General features: G+C 42.5%; 1 protein-coding gene across 3 annotated transcripts in view; it reads right to left on the reverse strand.

The window, feature by feature from the left end:
• Positions 1-14,023: 14,023 nt before the first annotated feature.
• Positions 14,024-20,798, reverse strand: part of nfatc3a (nuclear factor of activated T cells 3a) — a 175,267-nt gene continuing 168,492 nt past the window's right edge. For 2 of the 3 annotated variants that reach the window (XM_078400364.1, XM_078400362.1), the window contains exon 10: positions 17,735-18,498. In XM_078400364.1, coding sequence (XP_078256490.1) covers positions 18,377-18,498 — 122 coding nt within the window. In that variant the 3' untranslated portion in view covers positions 17,735-18,376. Of the gene's footprint in view, positions 15,089-17,734; positions 18,499-20,798 lie in introns of those variants that run through there. The other variant, XR_013547361.1, reaches the window with a different exon arrangement.

A 20,798-nucleotide genomic window follows, 5' to 3' on the forward strand; every position in this document is an offset into this window, starting at 1 on the left:
TGGTGGCATGCATTTTCAAGCTTTTGTTACTCCCGCCTAACGGGGGAGGGGACAATGGGGGAATGACCTCTTCGGTAATCCGAGAGGGTAAGAGGCCTGTGACTGTGCCGGCTGTTTTCTGGAGGCAGCACGATGGTGGAGAGTCTGGTTTGTGCGGTGAACTGGATCACATCCGCAAGTCTCTGCGATTTCTTGCAGTCTTGGGCTGTCCCAACCCATGGGTGTGAGGCAACCTGATAGGATGCGTTCTGCGGTGCATGTGTGGAAGATGGTAAGGCTTGTTGGAGACACACACAGCTTCGTTACTCTGCTGTGGAAGTTGAGGCGTAGGCATGATTTAACGGCCGTGGCATCAATGTGACTGGCTCAGCACTAATTGTTGGTAGTATTTACATCAGGGAACTCCCCCCCCACTTCCTGAATCCAATACCCAGCTCATCGAAACACACAGAAGACAATAGGTGCAGGAGGAGGCCATTCGGCCCTTTGAGCCAGCATCGCCATTCAATATGTTCATGGCTGATCATCCAAAATCGGTACCCCGTTCCTGCTTTCTCCCCATATCCCTTGATTCCGTGAGCCCTAAGAGCTAACTCTAACTTTCTCTTGACTGCATCACTCTCTCAGTCAACTCAAGCTTATTTGTCACATACACATACACGATGTGCAGTGAAATGGAAGTGGCAATGCCTGCGGATTGTGCACAAAATCTTGAGACTTGAGTACTGTCAAGTCTTGCTGACGTTGAAGGAGAGAGAGGCTGTTTCAGAAGGATCTGCAGATGCTGGTTTAAACCATATACCACTATGTAAATTCAGAACGTTAACTGAAGCAAGGTTTAAAAAAACACGCACTCAAGTCCTTCTTACCAGTTTAACCTTCTTAATGACAGCGGAGTCAGGGGGTATGGGGAGAGGGCAGGAACGGGGTACTGATTGTGGATGATAAGCCATGATCACGGTGAATGGCGGTGCTGGCTCGAAGGGCCGAATGGCCTCCTCCTGCACCTATTGTCTACAGTTCTATTCAAATGAATGCCTATGTCTAAGTGCTGGATGCCTCTGCATGGCTGGTGTAAAGCGGAGGGAGTAGAGCTGTATCCAGCCCCTCAGTGCAGTACATGACATGATGCCCTGATGTCTGGTACTCAGTCCAGGGGCTTGGGGAGAGGGTGGGCAGGTTCCCCCCCACCCCTTCCACCTACATTCCTGCTTTCTGTGGTGCATCTGTAGATGGTGGTAAAGGTTGTTGGAGGCAAACGTACAGAGCTTCCTTGCTCTACTGCGGAAGTAGACACGTAGGCCTGCTTTAATGGGCATGGCTTCAATGTGCCTGGTTCAGCACTACTTGTGGGGGCCACTTACATCGGGGAACTCCCTCCCCCCCACCCCCGCTCCCCCCCACCCCCGCTCCCCCCACCCCACCACCCCCCCCCACCCCACCCCCCTGCTCCCCCGCCACCCCTCCCCCCGCTCCTCCCTCCCGCTGCCCCCCCACTCAGTCCAGGGGCTTGGGGAGAGGGTGGGCAGGTTCAATGTGTCTACTTCCGCAGTAGAGCAAGGAAGCACTACTTGTGGGGGGCCACTTACATCGGGGAACTCCCCCCCCGCTCCCCCCCACCCCACCCCCCTGCTCCCCCGCCACCCCTCCCCCCACCCCTCCCCCGCCACCCCTCCCCCCCCACCCCTCCCCCGCTCCCCCACCCCTCCCCCCTCACCCCCCCGCTCTCCCCCCCCACCCCCCCGCTCTCCCCCCCCACCCCCCCGCTCTCCCCCCCCACCCCACCCCCCGCTCTCCCCCCCCCCGCTCCCCCCCTCCCACCCCCCCCACCCCCCCGCTCCCACCCCACCCCCCCGCCACCCCCTCAAGTGGAATCAAGTGGAATATGGGCTAGTGGAATCAAGGGGTATGGGGAGAAGGCAGGCACAGGTTACTGATTGTGGATGATCAGCCATGATCACAATGAATGGCGGTGCTGGCTCGAAGGGCCGAATGGCCTCCACCTGCACCAATTTTCTATGTTTCTATGTTTCTGTGTGTCTAGTGAAGGAGGGATTGGTCTCTGAATTTCAGTATAGGGATCTCAGACTCCACATCACCAACTCTGATTCAAAGTTCCTCCGTGTGTAGATTCTAACTACAGAAATGGTGGACATTATATCCATTAGTTTAGTTTCGAGACACAGCATGGAAACAGCCCTTCTGCCCATCGAGTCTGTGCCGACCAGCGGTCACTTGTATGCTAGTTCTATTTTATCCCAGTTTCGCATCCTACACACTAGGTGCAATTTCGACTGTTGACTTTACTTTAGAATTTAGAGATTCAGCGTGGAAACAGGCCCTTCGGCCCACTGCAACCAGTGACCACCCCACACACCAGCACGATCCTACACACTGGGAACAAATGACAATTTATAGAAGCCAATTAACCTACAAACCTGCACGTCTTTGGAATGTGGGAGGAAACCAGAGCGCCCGGAGAAAACCCACGCAGTCCCGAAGAGAACGTACAAATTCCATACAAACAGCACCTGTAATCAGGATCCACCTATCACTCCCCAGGCAGTGTCCTACCCCCCCCTCCTCCTTCCACTCCATCACAATTAGTCTGAAGAAGGCTCCCAACCTGAAACATCACCTATCCATGTTCTCCAGAGATGCTGCCTGTCCTGACCTAATGAGTTACTCCAGCACTTTGTCTGTTTTTTTGTTGTAAACCAGTATCTGCAGTTCCTTGTGCCTCCAACCTCCAGCAGGTTGTGTGATTCCATGAAACACACTGGGACGTAACACCAAGAGGCAATGATGCTGCTGTGCTGTAAATGACAATAACCCAGGTGCAGGAGGAGGCCATTCGGCCCTTCGAGCCAACACCGCCATTCATGGCTGATCACCCACAATCAGTAACCCGTGCGTGTGAACCAGTCAAACAAAAGACAGAGAACAAACGCTCTTAATTGTCAGTTTTAGTTTTCTAAATATACCTCTTGCACTTAACATGTCAACAGGCATAACTGATGATAGCAGTTGGATATGTACCATGTGTTCAAAACAAACGTCATTCATTCTATTCAACAGTCGAGCTGCCTTCACTTTAATCCATTAATGCTTTGTTGAGAAGCCTGCAGATGTATTCCCTCTGAACACATAATTACTGGAAATAATCAGTTTAAAAGCCACTTTCCCATTGTGTTCAACGTTCTTTTTCATCTAATATTTATTTCAGGCTAATCAAAATAATTATGTTTTAATATGCATATAAATGCTTTTTGTGATAGTGTGTTTCCATGTACAAAGTACATTCTGGCATTAGGATATTCTGCTGTAGGACAATCAATTAATTACCCTTACAGAGTCATAGAGTCGTACAGAGTGGAAACAGGTCCTTCGGCCCAACTTGCCTACACCAGCCAAGAGGAGTAAAGAGGTCCTTCTGCAGTTGTACAGGCCCCTGGTGAGCCCACATCTGGAGTACTGTGTGTTGTTTTGGTCTCCTAATTTTCAGGAAGGACATTCTTGCTATTGAGGCAGTGCAGCGTAGGTTCACCAGGTTAATCCCCGGGATGGCGGGACTGTCATATGAGGAAAGATTGGAAAGACTGGGCTTGTATTCACTGGAGTTTAGAAGGATGAGAGGGGATCTTATAGAAACATATAAGATTATTAAGGGATTGGACACACTAGAGGCAGGAAACGTGTTCCTGATGTTGGGGGAGTGGAGGCCAATTCACTGGATGAATTTAAAAGAGAGTTAGATAGAGCTCTAGGGGCTAGTGGAATCAAGGGATATGGGGAGAAGGCAGGCACAGGTTACTGATTGTGGATGATCAGCCATGATCACAATGAATGGCGGTGCTGGCTCAAAGGACCAATTGGCCTCCTCCTGCACCTATTTTCTATGTCCCATCTTCCTAGTCCCACCTGCCTACACTTGGCCCATATCCCTCTAAACCTGTCCTATCCATGTACCCGTCTAAATATTCTTTTACACATTGTGATAGTCCCTGCCTCAACTACTTCCTTTGGCAGATCGTTCCATACACCTACAATCCTTTGCGTGAAAAAGCTAGCCCTCAGATTCCTGTTAAATCTTTTCCCCCTTCACCTTAAACCTATGAACTATGGTTCTCTATTCCCTTACTCTGGGCGAGAGACTCTGTGCGTCTACCCGACCTCTCATAATTTTGTAAACATGTTTATGTACTCACATGATATATTTTTTTAAATCACACTTGAGATTAGGTGAACGCCCATAATTTTCTCCTGCATTCTCTTAAACATACGTAGTAAATATTGCACTGCATTTTTTTAATCATGTGGTCATTTGGATTAATTAGTTTTATTTTCAAAGAACCAGTATTTCACATGCAGTAACTGAGGCAGAACCATTCCACCAGGGATTAGACTTGTAACAATATATATGTATGTTTGGCCATTCTACCATATTGTTGCATGAATCATATGTTTGTAGATTTCCAAACACATTATATTAGGCTAATTAACTGACTGGCTCAGCACACGGAACAAAAAATACTTCAAAGCTTTCACCAACAGTGGCTGAACAGGTTTTGAGATTGCTCTGTCATTCAGTAAGATCTCACCTGAAATCGTACGTCAAATCTTCCCTCCAATTTTACCAAAATCTCCATCGATTTCCATCGCGTACAAAACTACCAACTTCACTTGTATCATTTCCTAAGCATTCACAGATCCACTGTGGTGCAGCGGTAGAGTTGCTGCCTCACAGCGCCAGAGACCAAAAATCAATTCAGACCACGGGTGCTGTTTGTACGGAGTTTGTACGTCCTCCCTATGTCCTGCGTGGGTTTTCTCCGGGTGCTCCGGTTTCCACCCACGCTCCAAAGATGTGCAGGTTTGTAGGTTAATTGGCTTCTGTAAATTGTTCCTAATGTGTAGGATAAAACTAGTGCATGCGTCGCATGGTGTATGTTGGTTGGCACAGACTGAAGGTCCTGTTTCCGTGCTGTATCTCTAAACTAAACAAAAAGATCCCTCTCATTAAAAATGTCATTGATTCAGGTAGTGAGGCAGTACGTCCTCATTTCCTTTGTGATGGCCACTGTTTTATCTGAAGACAACAATCCCTGGTTTTGCATTCTCCACCCAGGGTAAACAAGTCTTCAACCCGCAACTCTCCAAAGTCTCCACAAATTTCATAGACTTCAATGAGAATAGAGAAATGCCCCGGTCTTCACCCTTGCCAGCGAGCATGGGTGTGGAGCTGTAGATGCTGGTTTAAACCAAAGATAAACACAAAAAGCTGGAGTAACTCAGTGGGACAGGTAGCGGTTCTGCACAGAAGGCATTGGGTGACGTTTCGGGTCGAGACCGTTCTTTGGACTGGTTAGGGATAAGGGAAACGAGAGATAGAGATGATGATGCAGGAGATAAAGAACAATGAATGAAAGATCTGCAAAAAAGTAACGATGATAAAGAAAACTGGCCATTGTTAGCTGTTTCCCGCCGAATTACTCCAGAACTTTAACACAGTGGCAAAGTCAGAGGATTGAAGAGCTGAACAGATATATTTTTTCATGAATTCTGCAGCTCTGCTCAAGTTCCTGCTTTTATTCCACAGGAATTGTGTTGTTAGATGGATAATGAATGGCGGCACGGTGGCGCTGCTACCTTACAGCGCTAGAGACCTGGGTTCGATCGTGACGACGGGTACTAGTCTGTATGGAGTTTGTACGCTCTCCCCGTGGGGTTTTTCCGGTGCTCCGGTTTCCTCACACACTCCAAAGACGTGCCGGTTTGTAGGCTAATTGGCTTTGGTAAAAATTGTGAATTGTGTGTAGGATAGTGTTAGTGTGCGAGGATTGCTAGTCGGTGCAGACTTGGTGGGCTGAAGGGCCTGTATCTCTAAAACGAAACAACTCAAGTATAAGCTAACCCAGTGAAAGGTGGGGTTCACTTTCAATCTTTGGAACCACTAACTTTTTCATTGCCTGGCCATGTCACCATGAATGCTGCTAATGCCTTGGTAGCGTGATGTTTACCATTGAGAACAATAACAGGAGCCTCAGGAACAGAGGACAGTTACTCTGGTTGCATGAGAGAAAGGATGGCAGAGAGATGAACCATGCAGAAGGCCAGAACAACCATGTGTACAGGTGGAAGAGAAATGAGCTTGACTTCAGTATCCCAGAAGGCATTGGCTAATACATCAGATCAAAAACATGGAACTTGCATCCAGTCTCCACCAGTAGATAACAAAGCTGCCACCAAACTCATGTGTAGGCAGGAACTGATTTACACCGAATATGGACACAAAATGCTGGAGTACCTCAGCGGGTCAGGCAGCATCTCTGGAGAAAAGGAACAGGTGACGTTTCGGGTCGAGGCCCTTCTTCAGACTGAGAGTCAGAGGTATAAAAAGGTACAAACAAACGAATGAAAGGTAGACACAAAATGCTGGAGTACCTCAGCAGGTCAGGCATGCCAAACTCAGGGTTTTTCCCTCAGGATTCCTTCCAAGTTTCGACTGTAATTTTGGAATGCCAGGAAGGGCAGCAGTAGAACTACTGCCTCACAGCGCCAGAGACCCAGGTTCCAACCTGACTACGCGTGCCGACCGTACGGAGTTTGTAAGTTCTCCCCGTGACCTGCGTGGGTTTTCTCCGAGAGTTCCAGTTTCCTCCCACGCTCCAAAGATGTACAGGTTTGTAGGCTAATTGGCTTGGTGTAAATGTAAAATTGTCCCTGGTACGTGAAGGGTGGTGTTAGTGTGCAGGGATCGCTGGTCGGCGTGGAACCGGTGGGCCAAGGGCCTGTTTCTCTAAACTAAACTGAAGTAGAAATGCGTGGGATCTTCTATCCGGCCCCTCAAAATGCTGCAACCAATTGGCTGATTTTCTTTTTGCAATGCATCTGATCTTTATCAACTTTATTAGCACTGGGATGAGCTGGCGTTTGGGTTTGTGGTTCTCGCTAGTTGTCTAGGTGCAGTTGCAGAGTACAGAGTAGCATTCAGTTGCCTCAAGTTCATTCAGGAGAGCTCGTGAAACACATGGCCTCCAATCTCGTTGTACCCCTGTATTGTATTGTATTGTATTGTATGACACCAACACGCAGGTGGCCCATGCCACTGAAACTACATTTCTGTGGTCAGGCACACCACCCAGGCAGCTGCCATGTCTTTAAGCCGCAACGCAAACACCCTCTCTGACTTCTTGATGTCTCCTGACTTACTGACTAGCTGACTAGGAGACAACAAAGACTCGAAGACGTCTCTGCGCTCTGAGCAACTCAACCATTGAGTTCCACCAGGAACTGAACTAAAAGTTTCCTTTAAAAAAAGGGTGGCACAATGACACAGCAGTAGAGTTGCTGCCTTCCAGCACCAGAGAACTGAGTTAGTTCCTGACTACGGGTGCTGTCTGTACGGAGTTTGTACGTTCACCATGTGGACTGTGTGGGTTTTCTCCGGGTGCTCCGTTTCTCCCCCCACCCCACCCCACACACACACTCCAAAGATGTACAGGTTTGTTGGTTAATTGGCTTTGGTTCGTTGTAAAATTGTCAAGCTCTCATCATATGTTAACCCACTCATTCCTGGAATCCTTCTTGTAAACCTCCTCTGGACCCTCTCCAGAGCCAGCACATCCTTCCTTGGATATGGGGCCCAAATGGTGGGTTGGTGGAATTAACAATGTTCAAGGCTCTGCTGAAATAAGTCACAAACAACAAGTGAGAGCCTCTGTATAAATGACGTTGGCTCAGTTGTTTCAAAAACTCTGAAGCAGCAAATAGGCCAGCAAGGCTCGAGAGTTAACCAAAGGAGGAAGTGTGTAGGATGTGTTGACAACAGGGACCTAAACAAAGTACACACATAGGAAAAATAGACCGATTATGTTTCGAGAGATAATGTTTGAACCATTTTATTTTTAGATGCATGATATTCTTAAATGCATGACCGAGGCAGTGTGAAACTGAGACAATCCCCAGCATTTTATTCAATATTATCACGGGTTGCAATCTAGATATACCGGCCACGTTTTGCGTTTGGGTGGGGAAGCTTACTGATTATACTCGACAGTCAACTTGCATGTATAAATTCATTTATTTTATTTTATAATGTTGCATTTCTCATGCAGTGGGTTGGAAAGGTTTAGTGGGATAGGGGCCAAACGCCAACAATTGGGATCATGAGGCACCTTGGTCTGCATGATCGAGTTGGGCCAGAGGGCCTGTTTCTGTGCTGTATGATTCGACATCAACAAATAGAGCATGAAACTGTTTTTGTTCCTGCTGTAGCTGGGTTTTCATGTTTTGTTCTGCACATGCCTTTGTAAATATTGGCATTTTTAAAGCACTACTATATATAAAAAAAGGTTATACTCTGCAACAACATTATATTCTTCAGCATCGATACAGCTAAATTTCTGGACCTGCATGATTCACTTACTTAATTATAAACTGGTGTAACATGTAAAACAGATTCAGACCAATGTCAACTTTAGACACCACTAGTTGTACCCACTTTCCTAATCTTTTAACCTGCTGGAGCTGAGAAATTGGGAAGTCTTGTCTTGTCATAAGTGATGGTAGAATTAGGCCATTCGGCCCATCATGCCTACTCCGCCATTCAATCATGGCTGGTCTATCTCTCCCTCCTAACCCCATTCTCCCCATAACCTCTGAGATTACCTGTGCTAATCAAAAATCTATCTATCTCTGCCTTAAAGATATCCACTGACTTGGCCTCTGCAGCCTTCTGTGACAAAGAATTCCAAAGATTCATCACGCTCTGACGAAAGAAATTTCTCCTCATCTCCTTCCTAAAAGAACGTCCTTTAATTCTGAGGCTGTGACCACTAGTCCTAGATTCTCCCACTAATGGAAACATCCACTCTATCCAAGCCTTTCATTATTTTGTGTTTCAATGAGGTCCCCCTCATTCTTCTAAACGTCTTGTACAGGGTGTTGTTGAGGTTATGTCTGGAGTATCATACACCAAGATAACTTCACCAATGAGTTGCACAGGTAACATAACCAGTGACAAGCGCACCTTTTCTAATGGATGCATATCCACTATGCACAAATTTAATGTTTTCTGTTCCATAAATCATTATTTCTTCCATGTCAACTATCTTTGGTGCTTTTTTCCCCCCACATTTCTCATTTACCAAACATGAATATTTATTTGACTGGCAAAATTGTTACACTGATTGCTAGGCCACACAGTTTTATTAATATAAAACAATATAAGCATGATATTTATCTATGCCTAGTTAAGAAGAATGGAGAAACTGGATGGGTCCCAAGGTGAAGGGATGTTGAATGGCAGTTTCTGAGCTGAAGAGTCCAGGCACCCTTGTTCTAGAGCATCATGTATGGATGAGCAAAGTCAAATAACGTGTTCCATAACTCATTTAATGCGAGAGTCTTAGATTTAATTTTAGTTCTTGCTTCAGTGTCGATACATCCAAAACCAGAGCGATTAGTGAAAAGAATACTCTGGAGTACCAACATATTGAAGCAATTATTACTTCAGCTATTGTTGTTACTATATATCTGTGATTAGTAACTACACATGCATTACTGTACACATTCACTGTACCGAGGTATGTGGCAATAAAGTATCACTGAATCAATCCAGATAACGACTCTCAAATTTGCAGCATTTACAACATTAAAGTGCATGGTTTAAGAACAAGTTTAAATAGTGAAGATAATAAATCCTAATATTTGCATTACAGCTATTTAGTTTCATCATACTATTTCTCTAGGCAGGTGAAATTGTGTATATATTCTTACATCATTGTTGGCTTTGGACTGAATCCATTATAACAAATAAGTAGAGTAATTGAGATAACATGGAAATATCCACTTTCCTGGATTTTTAAACCAGCACTCACCGAGAAAGGCTAAACGGTGAACAACCTGTTTATGCAATGAACGTGGTTAGGCCCCAAGATAACAGCTCAACCTCTGAACAGCCAGAGAAATGTTGCTTTGAACGACTGAATTGGAAATACAACTTTAGACACGGGAAATACTGTTTCACATTTCTATCTTGTAATACAAATGGGTCAATTTGGACAAGAGTGAAACCTGATAATACCTGTAGGATATGTCGGAAGGAACTGCAGATGCTGGTTTAAATCGAAGATAGACACAAAAAGCTGGAGTAACTCAGTGGGTCAGGCAGCATCTCTGGAGAGAAGGGATAGGTGATGTTTCGGGTCGAGACCCTTCTTCAGACTGAAAGCCAGGGGAATGGGAAACGAGAGATATAGAAAATTCTTCTTTAGTTCCCATTCCCCTGACCGTGTCTGAAAGGTCTCAACCCAAAACTTCATCTAATACATGTACGATTATGCTTTTAGAAATGGGTACAGCTATGGGCGGCACAGCAGTAGAGCTACTGCCTTACAACACCAGAGACCCACCATCGATCCTGACTACAGGTGCTGTCTGTACGGAGTTTGTATCTTCACCCCGTCAGCTGCCTGAGTTTTCTCCAAGATCTTTGGTTTCCTCCCACACTCCAAAGAAGTACGGGTTTGTAGGTTAATTGGCTTGGTAGAAATGTAAAAAAATGACCCTCGTGTGTGTAGGATATTGTTAATGTGCGTGGATCGCTGGTCGGTGCGGATGAGGTGGGCCGAAGGGGCTGTATCTCTAAACTAAACTAATATCTTCACAAGTATAAGGAAAAATGTTCCCAATGTTGGGGGAGTCCAGAACCAAGGGCCACAGTCTAAGAATAAAAGGGAGCCCATTTAAAACTGAGGTGAGAAGAAACTTTTTCACCCAGAGAGTTGTAAATTTGTGGAATTCTCTGCCACAGAGGGCAGTGGAGACTAATTCACTGGATGAATTTGAGAGTTAGAGCTCTAGAGGCTAGTGGAATCAAGGGATATGAGGAGAAGGCAGGCATAGGTTACTGATTGTGGATGATCAGCCATGATTACAATCTGGCTCGAAGGGCCAAATGGCCTCCCCCTGCACCTATTTTTTATGTTTCTGTTTCTATGTAAGTGCTAGCTGAGAGAGGATGATGAAGATTTCTTACTCACAGTTGTTTGCCTAGAGGAGATTAGAAGGCGATAAATAAGGCAAGGGGAGGGAAAATGCTGGAATTGGCAGAAACAGCACATTGCAGTTAAGATGAATTTGACATGAGAGAATAGCAGTTAACAGCCAGGAGATCAGGAATCAAACACGGAGGAACTACAATGAATTGCAGATAAACCTTTTCCTGATAATTGTGTGAATGTGCCTGACGCAATTAGTGCATTTTCATCTGGCGGGCGAAATACAAAATGTAAGTGTATTTGTTTGAGTTAATTCTATTTCTCCTCTGCAATCAACTGAAAAATAATCAAAAATTAAGCAGAGGGTAGCAAATTTCTAAATTAACCTCCAATTAATTTTGTTCTAAACAAACCAATAGTAGGCTATTATCAAGATGAGGGTGAATTTGTAAAATAGTTTTACCTGTCATTTATTTTTATTCAGAACATTCATTTTTATTCAGAATGTTCATAAAATGACATAGCAATGAACGTGCAGATGTACATTTTTACCTGTCATTTCTCATGGTGCGTGAATGTTCCGTGTATGTATTTGCCCTTTGATAACTTTGTCTGCCACAGACCACTCCGGATCGTCTCGTCCCCAGTTCTTCCTCAGCAAGCTTCTTCCAGTAGCAAGCTACTCCAGTTAAGTAGCCAGAAATAATATGGAGGGGAAAAAAATAGTACAGATCCAATTGATTTCCCCACAACTGGCCATATGCCCCCCACCCCCCGCCTTTTAATCTGGACAAATCCACCTGGAAGTGCCCCCGAATATGTGGCCGGGCGAGGCAGCTGGTCTTGACCTCATCGGGACTTCCGCCGCCGATTGGCGGGTCGAATTTTCCCCCTCTGGAAATCCGTGACTGACTTTACGTGCCGGTATCTCAGGCCCCCCCCCCGCCCCCAAGGCCGTGATCTCTGTTGGCCCGTCAAGGGCGGGGGCAGCGGTAGAGTTGCTGCCTTACAGCGAATGCAGCGCCGGAGACTCAGGTTCGATCCTGACTACGGGTGCTATACTGTACGGAGTTTGTACGTTCTCCCCGTGACCTGTGTGGGTTTTCTCTGAGATCTTCGGTTTCCTCCCACACTCCAAAGACGTACAGGCAAATGTTAAAAAATAAAATAAAAAAAAATTGTTCCTAGTGGGTGTAGGATAGTGTTAATGTGCGGGGATCGCTGGGTGGCGCGGACCCAGTGGGCCGAAGGGCCTGTTTCCGTGCCGTATCTCTAAATCTAAAATAAAATCTAAAAAATGGATAATCCGGAAAGGCTCTGCAACCAAGGGTGCCGGAATATCAGTGGTGGACCAGTAGCATTTTGTCGCCAGACATAGAATGAAATTAAAAGGGTAACTTCATAATTCCAGGTTGCTACAGCCACTTCCCCACCTTTTTGCCACCGGGAAGTGTTCATCAGAGTATTCCACATCTCCTCTCTCCTGCTGGTGCAAGAACTTCCTCTTGAATTGTTCTTTGGATTCCATTTATTTAAAAGGCATAGCAGCTTCACGAGAAAAGCAGGGAGCACCATCGTCAATTATACATGACACCAACGTTTTAGATTGTCAATTAAGGGGGCAATGGAATATCCTTCTCAAATCCAGCTGCTCACAAAAAGTTGTCTCCATGTTACGCCTGCTTCATGATGCCATGCAAGCTCTCGGCCAACACGTCCACCACAGAACCAATTTTAATATGGACTTATGGAAGTAAAGCTTTCTTGCTCGGATTATGTACCTCTTGCAACAACTTGAGCTAATCTGCAGGACACATGGAAACCTGTTCAAGCATTGCCTTCTGACAAATATCCACAAAGAAACATGGACCTTTCACTATAGATCAAGAATCACCTCTTAGATAAGGCAGATATAGATGCAACAAAGCTTCAGAGCATTCCCGGAAGTTGTGATTGCCTCAGGATAAATGCATTTGACAATGAAGACCTTTGACACAGGTCAGATCTCAGCACATGGCCCACTGAGGACAACAGTGATCCCTGCTCTCCTATATCGTACAATGTAATCATGTATTGTCTTTCCACTGACTGGATAGCACACTATCGGCTCCTAAAGGCAGGTCAGTCACTCAACTGCAGACTCCTCAACCATGTGCACTGTTTTGAACTCTGTCATGTCACAAACTGGTAAAGAGAGCCTTGGTATATTCAAAAAGGTGTGGGGTTAGGTTGAAGAATAATACACCTTACCCGTCCATATATCTAGTTTCCCTCTCGCCTGACTCCGTCTGAAGAAGGGTCTTGACCCTAAATGTCACCCATTCCTTCTTTCCAGAGATGCTGCCTGTCCCGCTGAGTTACTCCAGCATTTTGTGTCTATGATCTTGAGGGATTAGGCAAACAGTTGAACATTTCCATAGACTTTGTAGAATATTAAAGCATATAAACAGACTATGACAATGTAGGTATGAATAATGTACTCCATTTTAGAGGTCTACTTGCCAACAATCCTTGGTGATACACTGCAGCATTAAAAACATTACCACAATGGGCAAAATTTGAGCTTACATGTCAGCTTAATGTAGAATCTTGGAATGCATTTATAGGCAGGAGCATCTTTAGTTAATCAGCTTTAGTTTAAAATGAAAATTACAACTTTATCTCCTCAGGATTTATACTTATTTGTCAACAAGCATAGGCAGGATTCTAACTTTATATTTGCAACCATAACTTCAAGGACCATATCAGTAACTACTGAGATTTAGAATATCATCTGAACCATTTGATCAATGCCATTTAGTCTATTTTCATCATTTACCAGTGGGTGCTATGCTATGCTCGTGTGTTCTACACTTCCTATAAAATGTGTGGAGTTCATGCCGAATTTGCAAGGAGGGAAATATATAACAATTATGAGGAGGACATTCATGCCTTCTGCCTAGAACTTCAAGTAACCGATAAAAACACTCAATGTTACACATCTTACATTTTATTTAAACACTATGATTTAAGAGCCTAGGAGTAAGTTCTTTCATTTGTATGTCTCTCAACAGCACAGCAATCTTAAAATCCCTTACAAAATTTAAAAATACAAAATGTACATGAAATTACAAGGCTCTGTAAACATCTGCAAAAACAGCTGACGTAGCCTGTAGTTTCCTCAACTCCTTCTACAAAACATACAATTGTTGAATAAATCGACCATTAGGAATGACATCTGTTTTGAGTATCAAAAATAGAGTTTTAAAGCAAGTGTTCACACCAGCAAGTGAAAGTTTTATTCTTTGGTTAAAAAAAGGATGGCAGTTAGTTCCATTGACACAGTAATGTTCTCCAAAGGATGAACATAATTGCACTGAAGCCAGTTTCAGTTCCAAATTATACAATCCCCATTCCATCCTTTTTATAACTAACACAATTATAATCTAGTACCCATAATGTAGTTTATTTTACTAAAATACAACCACAGTTCTTTGAAATTTACAGATTTTTGTAGCATTTGAATAAAGTGTTAAGGCTGTCCCTATAGTTTTCCAAAAGTTCTACGAGTGTTTTTAAAAATTAAATACACATCCAGTCAGCGCAGAGGGTACCATATATTTCAGCTTACTTTTGTTTGTAAATACCAACAGGCCAAAACGCCACTGTGCTGTTAACAAAGCTGAATTTGCATAGCCTAAAGTCTGTGCTTTTATGACAATCAGTTAAAACAAAACAAGTTTCATGAAGTTGTTTCTCTTTACATACTTAAAGAAATAAACCCACAAAATGCCGTTTTATTAAGACCTGTTGTATGTAATCCCCGACAAAGCAGATATATATATATATATATATATTTATAGAAGAAAAGTGGATATCCACAGCTACAAGCTTTTCAAAGCAGTTCTAGAATTTCTATGTCTTCAGGCGTCAAGGTAATTTGAAGGCAACGGAGGGTTGAGTGCATAGGATTTTCTGGGTAGCTTCCATACACTAGTATAGTACAACTTCACAAGTCACTTAGGAGAATTTGCAAAGACAACCCACATGGCGTGTCAATCGTTACAAATTCCACATGCTATGACATCCAAGGTTAAAAGGCAAGGCTGGAAAACAGTACAAGTCATCATAGATTACTTTATGCATTAAGTGCTACATATAATGTGAAATAAACCAAGCCCGACAGTTGTGCTAGTGGTTCAGCATAGGGAGAGGGAAAACAACTGAACCTTTCACTACTGCATAAGCGCATTCTCACGGTAAGAACGATACTCAGGTCAGAGCTTCCTAATACTCAGAGCAGGGGCATCAAAATGTTATCCTGCTCCATTAACTATTTCATACTATTGAATGTGAAATTGCAATTTGGCAGTTAGAAGATCAACACCAAACTTGTAAAAAAACTCAAAACAAATAACTCCCTATTAATTACGTCTGGGGCTTTTTACGAGTCTCATAGTAATTGGAATTGTCCATCGATTTGTCTTTTTTTGGGATGAGTAGTAAATTAAACATTTTTTTGGTATCTCTCAATTGGTGCTGTTTTTTTTGTTTCCATTAATCATAATTTCCTTCACATTCCAAGCCTACAAAAGAACAAACTATTGTGCTGACAGGAATGACAGCAACCTTTGTTTCATTTGCTATATTACATAATTCTGTTTCTTGGTATTTGTTTTATTTTATAAAGTCTGAATTTTATATAAAACACAAATACAGAATGGACCAATGGTGGAGCTGCTTTATTTGAATTTCACCTTTTAAAATCGTTTTTATTTTGTTAAAGTGGTATTCTGCATCTGTGACTTCTGCATTGTTTTTAAGGTGGTGATGATTCAGGTTGCTATGGAGCTAAACAAACAAGATTTCTACTCTACGCGCCCGTTCTTCGAATGCTGAAGTTTCACCGAGGGGAAAAAAAACTGGGCCCAGATTTTACTGGTGAAGTGATGGCACTTGCTATTGATCTCAAAAAGAGAGCTGTCGGCAAAGATGCAGCGGTTTCTTGAGGGGTGGGGGAAATGGGATTTGCAGGGCAGTGGGATGTTTTTCCGTTTCTGATGTTGAATGCTGTCACGCATCAGTTCAACATGATCTGGCGGCCATCATTACATCAAGCTGGCTGATCAGCACAATCACATTAAAACAATCTCTACGACAGCCAGACAGCCAAAAAGGGAAAAAAAGACACTTTCACAATATTTAGCAAAACATTTCTAAACAATTCATTTGGAAAAATAGAGATTGGAACTTGCACAAATGATTATGGTAATAGCTGAAATATAAATATCTTAAAAAATAAATATTTTAAAATCCACTAATATTTTGACTATTTATACGAGGGATTTAATTTGGGGGCCAGAAAGTTTGTTAAACTATCATTATCCTTTAATAATTAAAAACACATTTTGACCTGAATAAAGCAAATATTTTCAGTGAGCTTGAAAATAGCTTAAATACCGTACTGTAAATTCAACCAATTTCCCACAATTCTGATGTAAAGTCTAAAATACACAGCAACTGCAGGGGAAAGACTGGATAGACTCGGCTTGTACTCGCTGGAATCTAGAAGATTGAGGGGGGATCTTATAGAAGCTTACAAAATTCTTAAGGGGTTGGACAGGCTAGATGCAGGAAGATTGTTCCCGATGTTGGGGAAGTCCAGAACAAGGGGTCACAGTTTAAGGATACGGGGGAAGTCTTTTAGGACCGAGATGAGAAAGTTTTTTTCACACAGAGAGTGGTGAATCTGTGGAATTCTCTGCCACAGAAGGTAGTTGAGGCCAGTTCATTGGCTATATTTAAGGGGGAGTTAGATGTGGCCCTATGTGGCTAAAGGGATCAGGGGGTATGGAGAGAAGGCAGGTACGGGAAACTGAGTTGGATGATCAGCCATGATCATATTGAATGGCGGTGCAGGCTCAAAGGGCCGAATGGCCTACTCCTGCACCTATTTTCTATGTTTCTATGTTTCTATGAAAGCCGAATCATATAACAGCAACCTTTCTGCATTAAACTGCGCCTGCATGAACAGCGAATTTGCTGTCGGGTTTATGGTGCTAAGTCAGCGAGTGCTGATGATTCCATCACCATTATAACCTAAAATTCAGGTCAATTTGTTTCTCAATTTTACCAAATACAACGTCATGAATTATAGCTCCATCAATAATTATTTAAGATGCCAACCAGAATATATCTGATTTAACAATCCTAAATATGTATAAAAACTCGATGACCAGTGCTGCTGTGTGAAATGGTGTAGTACTGCGTATGCTCGCACCTTCCCATCGTCCCCATATTGCATATGCAGCTTATATGACTGCTTTTTTTTTTTTAAAGGGACCTGCAGGATAAACTCAGCCAATGGAGATACATGAGTCACATGGGCTACTGCAAATGACTAAAACACTTCAAAACCACTTGAAATCTTCTGCAAACTGTTGTCATTTAACTTAAATTTGATGGCATCAACTTAAATCCTGTGACATAGTAAAAGTTATTTATTCCATAGGTCCTGTTACAAAATGCATTAACTCTATTTTTTGACAAACTCTAAAAGCTAAATTAGTAAGGCGCTTGTATTTGTGCTATCCTGAACATCTACAAAGTTGCAAAAAAACTCCTTGAATTTGGAATGTTATGTTCCCCCACCCTCCCTCCCCATCCTGACCACATACTTCCATGATGGAATGGTCTGTTAAATCTACAAGATACCAATTTAAGTTTATAAACAAATGCAATAGTACATTTGGCTTTGCTTCCTATTAACAGATAAGTCGTTAGTCGTTTTTACATTGATGTTTTCATGATGCTAGCTACACTGGGCAGGTTTTCTTGTCTCTGGAAGTTCTCATTCTCAAGAAACCCACAAGCTTAATAAGCACTTCAGAATGACAAAATGCAGATGTCACTACTTTCAACAATTCCTTTACCATCTATTTATATTAACACCAAACCACAGACCTCACTAGACCCCATTTTAGCTTAAAATGTGTGTAATATAAGGTACCACCTTAAATGTAGCACAACATTCTCCATATACAGCATATTACTTGAATTAATCTACTTTGGGAGAGCTGACTCTCAAAGTGTTGTTAAAGTCACCTAAATGCTTTTTCAGAATTATTCTTCCTGCTGCTGTGAAATGCAGGAAACAGAAGGCAGCATTTATGGAACTTTACAATGCAGGACTGACACGATATGGTTCAATGACAGTACAGATCTGCAGCACCCCGTGTAGAACTACGCAAGGATCAACTGTTCCAGTTTATAAAAGGCCACAATGTTGGAAGCACAGCAAATGTTACAGTTGGGGGTGAGGGTGAGATTGATGTTGAGCAACAACTTGATGAAGATCGGCAAGACTATTAAACGTGTGCTGTTTGTAGTTGACGTTACAACCCTTCGGGTATCTCATTTTCCAAATTTCCAGGGCAGGCACACTGTGATGGCACGTGCACCGCTGTTGCACGAGAAGATGGAATCTGCGACATGTCTCTTCCAATTATTTCGTTCACTGGAAAAAAAGAGAAGAAAAATCAGGACATTTCTAGCAACAGATAATAATCTAATGTGCAAATACCCGATCAAATAAAACTTCTGTTTAAATAATTGACAAATTAAATCCAGCATTCAGACTTAAGATTGTGAATGTATTAAAACGATTCAACAATTTTGATGAAGATATTGAATTTGGACATTTTGTCTCAACAGTATCCTCACCAAAGAGACAGCAGCAGTTCAATAAGGGACAATAAATGCAGGCCCTGCCAACAACACGCACTCCAAAATGAATAAACCAACATCAACCCGTCTGATATTATTTGCCGCTCAATCTTGGAAAGTATGTCAACATTAACAGCATGACCAGGGATTCAAACACACTGCTATAATTTAGTTGAGTTTGTTTCATGCAGTAAATCAGTGCAGGTATCGTTGAATGGAAATGCAGTGGTATATCATCAGATCAACATGCATTGGTAAAAGTAAACGAAAGTAAATAAACCTAATGGCCAGGATTTTACTGCCACATTGACCATCAATGCATCTTGTGGTTGCCACTTTCCTGAATTTTCTTCAGCCAACTCCAGAAGATAATCATACTTGGCCAGATGGTGTTGAAGTGGTGAGGTTGAGCTCAAGATGTGGTTAGGATTTAAGACATTATGAAATGTTGTCTTCAGAAAAAGGTCCAGCCATGAAACTTTCCTAACGGTGTTTAACAGCTGGAAGAGCCTTGCCTCTAGTTTTGGTAACTGTCAAAACTGTCTTCCTGCGTTAAGGTTTTCAACAGCTCTACTAGAAATGAATAACTTGTCCAAATCCAAAAAAAGGAAATCAACTGATTAAAACACATAACTAAAAACATTCACAAATTAGACTAATTTAAGAAAAAGATTATGTTATTCTTTCCTTTTTACCTCTCAGCCTGTCAATTCCTAATTAAATCAATGGTTCTTACAGATCCTGGCAAAGGATAAAAAGGTAAGATAACCTGGAGTAAATGCTGGAGAATATCAGCAAGCTTCAACTCATCTATTGAAGTGCACTGGGATGATCGCCAGGAAATGGCCACCTGCACCTTGGAAGCCTGGAACCTGCCAGTGTGAGCTGAGAAAGACCGGCAGCTCTAGTTATCATAATTGACTTTGTCAGCAGCTTATCACCATGACCGGTCTCTCGGAGATATTTCCTTGGTTCCCCCACCCTCTCTGCAGCTTAAAACTAACTGCATTTCTCATTCCATGTTCTTTTGAAGGGTCTTCAATTTGACATGGTAACTCTGTTTCTCTTTCCACAGATGCCGCCTGACCTACTGAGGTTTCTCTGTTTTATTTCTGATTTTCATCGTGATGTAAATGCTTGTACATTGATATATTTTTAGGTGGTCGCCCGCTGACAAAACAAATGTTTGGTAACAAATTGTAATCCTTAAAGGAAAATTTTGATGTTCCTGCCTTTGTGATGTCCTTTCTTTTAAGAAAGTTAATAAAACGTAGTCAAAACGGGAAATTATATTTAAAAAAATATTTGGAGAGAAGTCAATGCCTAAAAGTTTCACAGACATTCACATGAATTAAGGATAATTTTCTGTTAAACTGACATTGGACAGGATAATCTTTTCTGTAGTAAGTGGATTCATCAATGTTTTCACTAGTTGCCTTGTGACTAAATGAGAAAACCATAAGATATTGTTGACCCAAAAACAGGTAAAATTATCAGTTCCTTGAATCATAGATGCAGGTAACTGAAAACAGGTCATTGGTGTAATTAAGTTACATCTTTTGATCTTTTTAGATGAGTACTTGAACTGAGGATTGTTTCACAAGCTTCCGTAATTGTCAAAATAACAATTGAAATAAGATGAACTGTACATTTGACACCATAGGTTCTCAGTGTATTCCATTAATATTAATCAAAGCAATAACTGTAACCATACAGGAAATACTTTCATTGGGTAATGAATTGAGTTTCAATTCGGAAGAACTCTCTCATTTCCTCATTCCTTACCATTCATTATTTTGCTCCACAACTTTAGTGTTTTCATAAAAATGTAGCTGTACTTCCTAAATGATCTGAATCTTCCAAACAATTTGAATAAAATGTTTTTGAATTAAAAAGAGCAGCGTGTATAAAAGGTCAAGAATGGAATCTGATTAATCACTGGAGAAGTAACTTTTACTGCGCTATGGTTGAGTTTTACTGTGGATAGTGTTGAGCTTTGAAATGTCCACTAGTCAGATTGTGTGGCATTGTGGATAACAAGCCGGACAACCTGACAATAATGGCATGCCTTCACATGGACTTGGCACTCTG

The sequence above is a fragment of the Rhinoraja longicauda genome, chromosome 6 (assembly GCF_053455715.1).
Source record: "Rhinoraja longicauda isolate Sanriku21f chromosome 6, sRhiLon1.1, whole genome shotgun sequence".
NCBI lineage: Eukaryota > Metazoa > Chordata > Chondrichthyes > Rajiformes > Arhynchobatidae > Rhinoraja > Rhinoraja longicauda.